The sequence below is a fragment of the Cherax quadricarinatus genome, chromosome 2 (genome assembly GCF_038502225.1).
Source record: "Cherax quadricarinatus isolate ZL_2023a chromosome 2, ASM3850222v1, whole genome shotgun sequence".
NCBI classification, from domain to species: domain Eukaryota; kingdom Metazoa; phylum Arthropoda; class Malacostraca; order Decapoda; family Parastacidae; genus Cherax; species Cherax quadricarinatus.
In genome coordinates, this window is record NC_091293.1 from 34091359 (window position 1) to 34101358 (window position 10000).

At 43.9% G+C, this 10000-nt stretch overlaps 1 protein-coding gene across 2 annotated transcripts in view; it reads left to right on the plus strand.

Moving 5' to 3' along the window:
- Positions 1–10000, plus strand: part of LOC128691331 (neuronal acetylcholine receptor subunit alpha-7) — a 278069-nt gene that overhangs the window by 111317 nt on the left and 156752 nt on the right. For both annotated transcript variants that reach the window (XM_070087772.1, XM_070087776.1), the window contains exon 6: positions 709–795. In XM_070087772.1, the coding sequence (XP_069943873.1) occupies positions 709–795 (87 nt within the window). The remainder of the gene's footprint in view (positions 1–708; positions 796–10000) is intronic.

The window sequence follows — 10000 nt, forward strand, 5'->3', positions numbered from 1 at the left end:
GGGGATGAACTCATAGCTGACTTAAATATGTATTTTTTTAATATTATGCTTTAACTCGGTGGTTTTGTATCATCACTACATACTAGTTTTCTTATAAAAAATTACCAAAGATCATAAATAACGGAACTGACATGCAAGTGACGCGCTATAAAAAAAAAAGGAAAATAATCCCTATAACCCAGCTGACGAGTACTACATGCACAAAGTATCCACAAACTGCTGCGTACCTTGTATGTGGCGAGCCCATCACCGCCAGCGTACGTTCCGTTCTGTCATTCACACCCTTACTACCGTCGCCATCATCATCATTATCATCATCATCGTAATCACCACATGAAATAATGTACATACAAGACCTAAACACATTCATTGGCCCCTATGGCTGTCAGGCGGATTGCTGTGCTTCTCGTGCTCTTGATTTTCCTCCCACGTGCCCACCAATTTGTAGTGTGGAGGAGTAAGTTTTTCCAGAGAAGTGCTGAGAGCCGCCTGGCAGTCATCAATACAGTCTCCCAGCACAACTTGGGAACTTAAGCTTGTTGGGACGCCAGAGAGTCCCAGTGTCCCGACAAGTTGCTGCTGGCACCCGCTACACAACACACCCGACGATGACACCTTGAAAGCCGTCCAACTTCATGACAGCTTTCTTGGTTCAACTTGAAACGTACCGTGCTTCACTGACTCCTATGCCATCCTTGTCTCTTGCAGGGGTTACCATTCTCCTCTCCCTGACAGTTTTCCACAATCTGGTGACCGAGACGCTGCCGCAAGTATCGGACGCCATGCCTGTGCTAGGTAGACTAATGGCAGCTGCTTGCTCGCCCAACGCGCCGTAGCCTATTAGTTTATGTTGGGGCCCTTGGACAATCTCATCTTCACATGGCACTTCTCAAGATAAAAATGTCCCATTCTGTTTTCTTTTCTTTTGAAATCTTTTATTTTCTTTAACCTTGAATTTCCCTTGTGAGGATTACGAGATCTTTCAGCATGCTAGAGGATACACAAAAGATTTGATGGACCTTTACTACTGCTGAAGACTCAAGAGTGTCTGTGAAGAGTCCGAGGACCCCACATAAACCCTCTCTCTAATTCGTGTTATTTCAGGTGTCCGTAACTGTTGGTGTCTCACTTCGCTGTTACTCTAGTGTGTTAATTATACATGGATGATGGATGTCTTACCTAAAAACTTCCAAAAACAAAAGTTGTCCTCTGAATTTAATGTGTAAATTAGCATGACAGAATGTAAATTAGTATTGATGTAAACTAAAAAAATACTAAAAAACCAAAATAATAAATTATACAATATGTAGACTTCCACCGTCCACATCGCCACGGGCAAACGCCGCGTAAATTCGTAACATTGTAAATGACTTAAATTTACAACAATTTACCTGAAGGGAGAAATAGTGAATACGTTCTTTCCCCACCCTCTTTTTTAATAAAATATAAATCACCAATGTTAAAACATACCAAATTCCTTTAGCCTTAAGTGTTAATCACAAGTGACACCGCTCTCTCCTATCCCTTGTTACTGTAACCACTTGTGTTCTCGGTTTGCCATTCCTTAGTTCTGATTGGTTTTTAAGTTGCCATATAGTCATTTGTTTTCTCTACGTTTCCTCCATTTTTCCACTTGTTAACTTTGGGTCTACATTGCTCAATGATGTTTCATGATATTATTTATTGTCTGAATTATAATATTTTATAATGCTGTTGTCTTCCCGTAGGCTTATTACTGTCGGTCACGGAGCTGTAAACATCAGTAGCTCATGTACAAGGTCGCCAGCGGTTTCTCTCTGGTACTAACACCCAAATGAATTACACCTCATTGTTCTGCAGTGAGATGAATCTAACTTTGACACATTGACAAAAAAAAAATTGTATAATTGTTCCTAACCCAGCCAAGTTTACAGCCCCGTAACTATTTGATGTGTTTTTCTTAGTGACCGTAATGAAGAAAAAATTATCCCTGATGATCATTTTTTTTTATTATGATTATTTTTCTTGTGTTGTTGCTCTTGCAGGTATGACCGTTCTCCTCTCCCTTTCTGTCTTCTCATTAACCATATCAGGAATATTACCAACGACATCCGACGCTGTGCCCCTGCTAGGTTAGGCCAGAGTCGAAGGTGGCGAGGCTGCCTGAAAATTTGCAACCATATTTTTTCTTGCCACGTCAGCTAGGATAAAATAATTGGGACTACATTTATAAAGCATTTGGTCTACTTTTTATTTAACACTCCAAGTTTATGTAAATAATGGTTACAACCAATAACTAAAGTCTTGCAGCATTTTTTTTTATCTTTTTAGTGTATTTTCTAGCTTTGCTAAGTATCATTATAAAAACTTGAGGAACACAGGGGTTGAGTTGAAATTTGCCAACTTTCCCATCGTTCTAGCACTGACTACTCTGTCATTCTATCTGTCTGTCTTTATCTCTCTCTCTCTGTCTCTCTCTGTCTCTCTCTCTGTCTCTCTCTCTCTCCCTCCCTCTCTTTCTCGTTCTTTTCTAATGCACAATCTCTACATATCAAATTTTATTCAGTCTCCGAACTGTCATGTTTTCATTCAAAACCGATAATGCTTTGGGTCAAGTAGTCCATGTAAGTTAATCATACCAGCACCATGTATAATCTGTTTCTCCTCTCTCTCTCTGATTACGGCATCTGGTCGGATCGTGGCCCACAACACAGGCGTGACCGTTCTGCTCTCGCTCTGTGTCTTCTCTCAATTGATTAACGACACACTACCCCAAACCTCGGAGGCGGTTCCTCTTCTAGGTTAGCTGCTACCCCGTTCCCCACAGCCCCTACCTGCCCTAAATCCCCAGACCTAACCAGTCTTATTATCCACCCGTCTGTCACCACAGCCCCCAACCCGCCCTACTCACATCAGCCCCAGCCCCAGTCCCTCACAGTCAACAAATCTCCATCACCTGTTTCCTTGTCTTGCCCTTTTACCTTCCCAAACGCTACTATTTATGAGACTTGCAGAAAACGTTTAAAGGACACGATTTGTTTTGCGTTTTGTCTCGGTCAATTTTGCCCACTTGTGTATTTTAATTTACTGCAAAGGTCACTAATCTCATAATTAAAATGATGGCTTTTAAGTAAGCCAGATTAAACGGAGTGCTCCTAAATTCACAAATTCTCGCTGAAACATACCCTTTTACCATTTGCGAGACGGTACAGTAAATACATTTATATTATTCAATATATTTTCCAATAATATCTTGTGCGAAATATCTATTGATTGCACTAATAAAGAAATTATTTTTTTTTTATCACAAGAGACAAAGATTATTTAAATTTTAGATGCAACCCAAGATCGTTAATTATTTTCTCAAAATTTTAAAGCAACAAAATGACAGTAAAACGAATCATTAATTTTTGGTGATCATGAAATTCTACGAATCTTAAACAGATAACGACGCCCTGCAAAACAAAGTCGAGTATTCTAGGATTATTATTTTTTTTCATTTTAATGCACTGAGTTTCAAGGATTAATTCTGACTAATTTCTTTTAGCGATGACTATTGAAAATTATGTCATTTCTGTGAAACAGTTGTCTAACTACGTGCGTGCGTTCATGAAACATTGGAGGGATTATGTATGCGTGAAATTGAGACACATTTGCAACATCTGGGTATCTTTATTGTAGACGTTTCACCATCCAGTGGCTTTATCAATACAAATTCTAGGACATATTTTGAAGACAATAGAACTATATACAGAAGATGAGGTAATCAGTCCCTCAGCCTTGGAGTTGGTCGAAGAGCACCGTAGACGTGGATGTACTGGAGCAGAGGCAAGGAGCCTGGCGCTTATATACTAACGTCAGGTGGAAAGGGGACGTGTAGCAGACGAGGGCATAGTCACTGGTAGGCGGGATTCCCCAGTGGAAGTAGTTCCTACCCAAAGAGATGGGTTAGTTGTTGTAGTATTTGTCGTACCCGTGAAGAAGGTTATGTACATGTCCTCAGAATCAAGATTCCATGATGTTGCAGTGTCTGCAACATCATGGAATCTTGATTCTGAGGAATCCCGCCTACCAGTGACTATGCCCTCGTCTGCTACACGTCCCCTTTCCACCTGACGTTAGTATATAAGCGCCAGGCTCTTTGCCTCTGCTCCAGTACATCCACGTCTACGGTGGTCTTCGCACCAACTCCAAGGCTGAGGGACTGATTACCTCAGCTTCTATATATAGTTCTACTGTCTTCAAATTATGTCCTGGAATTTGTATTGATAAAGCCACTGGATGGCGAAACGTCTACAATAAAGATACCCAGTTGTTGCAAATGTGTCTTAATTTCATCTTGTCGGTATTGTATACCATTCTTCTTACGTATGTGTGTTCAAGAAACAGTTGAGGAATTGTGTACCCGGTTGTTGAAACATGAAGCATTGTAAACGTACAATCATAAATATTTAAGAGGTTGTGTACTCGTGGTAATGAAACTACGGAGGGCTCTCGTGCACGTCTGACCTGATCTGTTTCTCTCGCTCATTCAAGAATCTTAATACAGAGAGTCAAGAAAGCCAGTATGTTGTCAGAGGTTTACGAGGGCCTCCAACTCGTGCACCTATAAAGGGCGTCGTATAAACAAGATTTTCTGAACTTGACAGGTGTGACGGTGAAGCTGAGTATGTTTGTTTACCTGGAGTACTTTAACGCCGTGACACCTGTGACCTCTCCTCTCCCTGTCATCGGTACATGGGGTGTTCGCTCTTTCCCTTCACACTTCCACTGCCCCTTGCGGACGGTCTTTGTGACCCCGGGAAGCAGCACACCTACCACATATCGCTCCGCTCTTTTGGCTTTTTACTTACTAAAAAAAATATTATCCCTAATGTACCTCCTGTTTAAGAGATATTCACACGAATTTGTAGTTCAGACGTTGAGCTCATTTGCGATAAAATAATTTAACGAATGGTTATTAAGACTCTGCCTCCTGGATAATAAAGTCTGATTTCTAAACGGGCAGTGGACAATGGAGAATTAGTTTATGTTGACTATTAACCAGCGGGGAGGTCCACAGTCATCTCCATAACTTGTGCACTAATGCGACTTGGATAAAAGAGCCTCTGTCATAATATAAACATTACTTAGCGAGTTTTTCTCGCGGATATAGAAGGGGAAAAGAACACTTTATTATTAATGAATGACGTAATGATTACTGTGTACTGCCCCTAATGTGTGTGTGTGTGTGTGTGTGTGTGTGTGTGTGTGTGTGTGTGTGTGTGTGTGTGTGTGTGTGTGTGTGTGTGTGGGAGTGTGTGTGTGTGTGTGTGTGTGTGTGTGTGTGTGTGTGTGTGTGTGTGTGTGTGTGTGTGTGTGTGTGTGTGTGTGTGTGTGTGTGTGTATGTGTGTGTGTGTGTGTGTGTGTGTGTGTGTGTGTGTGTGTGTGTGTGTGTGTGTGTTTGTGTGTGTGTGTGTGTGTGTGTGTGTCAGTTTTACTCATCTGGTTGTGGTTGCAGGGGTCAAGTCACAGATAGCTGCTGGCCCCGCCTCTTCACTGGCCTTTAATAGGTCACTCTTCCTGCTTCATGAACTTTATCATACCTCTTCTTAAAGCTATCTATGGATCCTGCCTCTACTACATCACTTCCCAAACTATTCCACTTCTTGACAACTCTGTGAGTGAAGAATTACTTCCTAACATCCCTGTGATTCATATGAGTCTTCAACTTCCATCTGTGACTCCTTGTTGTTGTGTCCCATCCACCTTATTGATTCCTCTCAGTATTTTATATGTCGTTATCATATCCCCCTATCTCTCCTGTCCTCCAGTGTCGTCAGGTAGATTTCCTTTAACCTCTCCTCGTAGGACATGCCCTTTAGCTCCTGGACTAGTTATTTGGTTGATGTGCGACTCAGTAGATTTGCCCGGTGTTATACTCATCCCAAGATTCTTTTTCTTGAGTGAGGTTTGTAGTCTCTGGCCTCCTAGGCTGTACTCCGTCTGTGGTCTTCTTTGCTCTTCCCCAATCTTCATGACTTTGCACTTGGTGGGGTTGAACTCTAGTAGCCAGTTTCTGGACCAGGCCTTCAGCCTGTTCAGATCCCTTTGCAGTTCTTCCTGGTCCTCCTCCGACTGAATTCTTCTCATCAACTTCACATCATCTGCAAACAGGGACACTTCTGAGTCTATTCCTTCCGTCATGTCGTTCACATATATCAGAAACAGCACCGGTCCTAGGTCTGACCCCTGTAGAACCCCACTCGTCACAGGCGCCCACTCTGATACCTCGTCATGTACCATGACTCGCTGCTGTCTTCCTGACAGGTATTCCCTGATCAATCATTGCAGTGCCTTCCCTGTTTTCCCTGCTGGGTCCTCCAGTTTTTGCACTAATCTCTTGAGTGGAACTGTCAAACGCCTTCTTATAGTCCAAGAAAAAGCAATCTACCCACCCCTGTCTCTCTCTTGTCTTACTGCTGTCACCCTGATATAGAACTCCAGTAGGTTTGTGACACAGGATTTCCCGTCCCTGAAATCGCGCTGGTTGTCGCTGATAAGCTCATTCCTTTCTAGATGATGCACCACTCTTCTCCTGATAATCTTCTCAATGACTTTGCATACTATGCATGTCAGTGACACTGGTCTGTAGTTTAATCCTTCGTGTCTGCCTTATTTTTAAGAATTGGGACTACATTCACTGTCTTCCATACCTCAGGTAATCGCTCAGTTTCGAAAGATGTGTTGAAGATTGTTGCTAGTGGTACAAATAGCGCCTCTGCTCACTCTCACAGGTCCCATGGAGAGATGTTATCCGGCCCCATCGCCTTTGTGGTATCTAGCTCACTTAACAGCCTCTTCACTTCTTCCTTAGTTGTATGAATTGTGTTAAGCACTTGATGGTGTACCCCACCTCTACATTTTTCTGGAAACCCTTCTGTCTCATCTGTGAACACTTCTTTGAATCTCATGTTGAGGTCCTCACATACTTTGCGGTCATTTCTTGTGATCTCCCCTCCTTCCTTCCTTAATCTGATTACCTGGTCCTTGACTATTGTTTTCCTCCTGATATAACTGTACAACAGTTTCGGATCAGATTTGGCTTCTGCTTCTATGTCATTTTTGTATTATCGTTGGGCCTCCCTTCTTACACATGCATACTCATTTCTGACTCTACGACTGCTCTCCTTATTCTCTTGGATCCTTTGCATTCTTTACTTCTTCCATTCACTAGGTTTTGGCCTCTGCACCTGTGGGTGAACCAAGGGCTCATCCTGGCTTTCTCGTTATTTCTGTTACCCTTGGGTACAAACCTCTCCTTGCATATTGTTGTCACATATTCCATCATCTCATTTTCTGACTTCCCTGCTAGTTCTCTGTCCTACTGAAGCCCGTGCAGAAAATTCTTCATGCCTGTGAAGTCCCCTCTCCTGCAGTTTGGCTTCATTCATCATGCCTTTCCTGCTTCCCTCTCCACTTGTAACTCTACTACGCATTCGAAGCTCAGAAACACGTGATCACTGGCCCTAAGGAGTCTTTCATATGTGATGTCCTCAATATCTGTACTACTTGAGGTGAATACTAGGTCCAGTCTTGTTGGTTCGTCCTCTCCTCTCTCTCTCTTGTAGTGTCCCTTACGTGTTGGTACATGAGGTTTTCCAGTACCAACTCCATCATCTTAGCCCTCCACGAGTCTGGGCCCCCATGTGTCTCCTGGTTCTCCCAGTCAATTTCTTTGTGATTGAAGTCACCCACTCTGCTTGCATGAACCCTTCTGGCCAGGTCAGTCAGTGCGTCAGTCATTGCTCTGTTACTCCTGCTGTTCTGTGGTGGGTTATACATCACTGCAATTACCACCTTGGGACCTCCAGACTGAAGTGTTCTTGTTATGTAGTCTCTTGCTTCTCCTCTGTCTGCTATCGCCAGTTCATCAAAATCTGTTCCCTCTGTCTTTCCTCAGGATCTGATATCCCACTGGAAAGATGACATCTGTTATCATTCCTGTGAGCTTGGTTTCTGTGAGAACTATGATGTCTGATGTCACTCCTCCCATTTATTCATTATTCCATCAGCTTTGATTTACCATACCTTCAGTTTTCTCTCCAACACCTTGTTCTGGGGGATCTATGTGAGTGGGGGACTTGGCAGTGTGCTGTGAGAATCTACAGCATAGTGTTGGGTAGGGGCTGTAAATTTGGATTGTGGGTTGTGTTGGGATAGTGTGTTTACCTGTGAGGTTCTGAGGGTGGTTCTGGGTGTGCTTGTGCTTGTTGCTCTGCCTGGCTGTGGTTGTCTTCTGCTGACTCTGTCCTTGTCTCTGTTCCTAGCCCCTTTCGTTTCTGTGTCCTCTCCATCAGTTGCTGTCGTTCAGTTCTTGTCCTGTCATGGTCTAGGAGCACTCTCTTGTATGTTAACGATTTCATCAGCCGTGATTTCTCTGTTCTGCACAGTTTCTGTATCAAAAATCAGTTTGACCAGCCCATTTCTCCCTTTCAAGTACCCCCATATTCTCTGAAAATTTACTACTTCAGTCAAGTCCTCCTCGCCTATTTCTTTGATGATGTTTTCAGTCTCCTGTTTTTCTTTCTGCCATCTTTCATTATGTGTCCTGCCTTCACTCTCCTAAAGCTGATAAATAAATACTGACTTCACTCTCTCCTCCTTCCATTGCCTTTCCCTCTGTGTCTCTGGGTTCCCTTTATACATGACCATTGTCTCCTTTATTTTTTATGTAACTCTTTGTGGAACGGTCGTGCCTCTGCATGGGGCCTGTGACCTTCTCTACCTTCTCTCCCCTCACTTACTGCAATCCCTGCTCCCAACAGCTCTCCTCCCTTCATTCCTTGGCCTTGCTTGGTGGACTGATAGGGCCTTAGTGTAAGTCTTGTCTCCTTCCTTTCCACTGGGGTCCTCGTTCAGTAGGGGTGTACCTGCTTCAGATGCCATGTCTCCTCTGGGCAGTAGCCCTGTAATTCGCTTCTGCACATTTACCTCATATTCTAGGGCCCGTATCCTGGCTTCTGCAGCTTCAGCTTGCAACTCCCATTTCTTCTTCTCTGTCTCCATCATCTCCATTTTCACAGAAAGCTCACATAGTTTGCTCTCTCACTCTTGTTCCATCCTTTTACATTGGTCTTCCATCTCTCCCACCTTTCCAGGAACGTCCTCCTCTGATCCTCTGAGCCTTCAACTTCCTCTCTGAGCCCACATTTGTTTTAATAGGCGTGTGTGTGTGTGTGTGTGTGTGTGTGTGTGTGTGTGTGTGTGTGTGTGTGTGTGTGTGTGTGTGTGTGTGGTGGTGGTGGGGGAGTTGTAATGGGCAGAGATAACGAGGAAAGGGAGGAAGGGGGACAATGAGAGTGATGGAGAGGTGGAGAGAGAGTGAGAAGGGGTGTAGAGGGAGAGAAAGGGGAAGGGAGGGAGGGAGAAGGGATAAGAGAGAGAGGGGGGAATGGGGGAGGGAGAGAGAAAGAAAAGATAGAGAGAGAGAGAGAGACGGAAGGAAGAGAGGAAAAGGCAAAGGGGACGAGAAGGAGGGGAAGAGGGAGAAGTAGGGGGAAGAGGGGAGGGATAGGAGGAGTAGGAAGTGGAGGAGGTAGAGGAGAGCGAGAGAACGAGAGGGAAAGAGAGAGAGAGAGAGAGAGAGAGAGAGAGAGAGAGAGAGAGAGAGGAAGAGTGAGACAATGAGAGTGTGAGAGTGAGAGTGGGAGAGTGAGACAGTAAGAGAGAGAGTGAGAGAGAGGGAGAGTGAGGCAGTAAGAGAGAGTATGAGAGTGAGGGAGACGGAGAGCGAGACAGTAGGAGAGAGTGAGAGAGTGGGAGTGTGAGACAGTAACAGAGAGTATGAGAGTGGGTGTGTGTGTGTGTGTGTGTGTGTGTGTGTGTGTGTGTGTGTGTGTGTGTGTGTGTGTGTGTGTACTCACCTAATTGTACTCACCTAATTGTGGTTGCAGGGGTCGAGACTCAGCTCCTGGCCCCGCCTCTTCACTGATCGCTACTGGATCCTATCTCTCTCTGCTTCCTGAGCTTTGTCATACC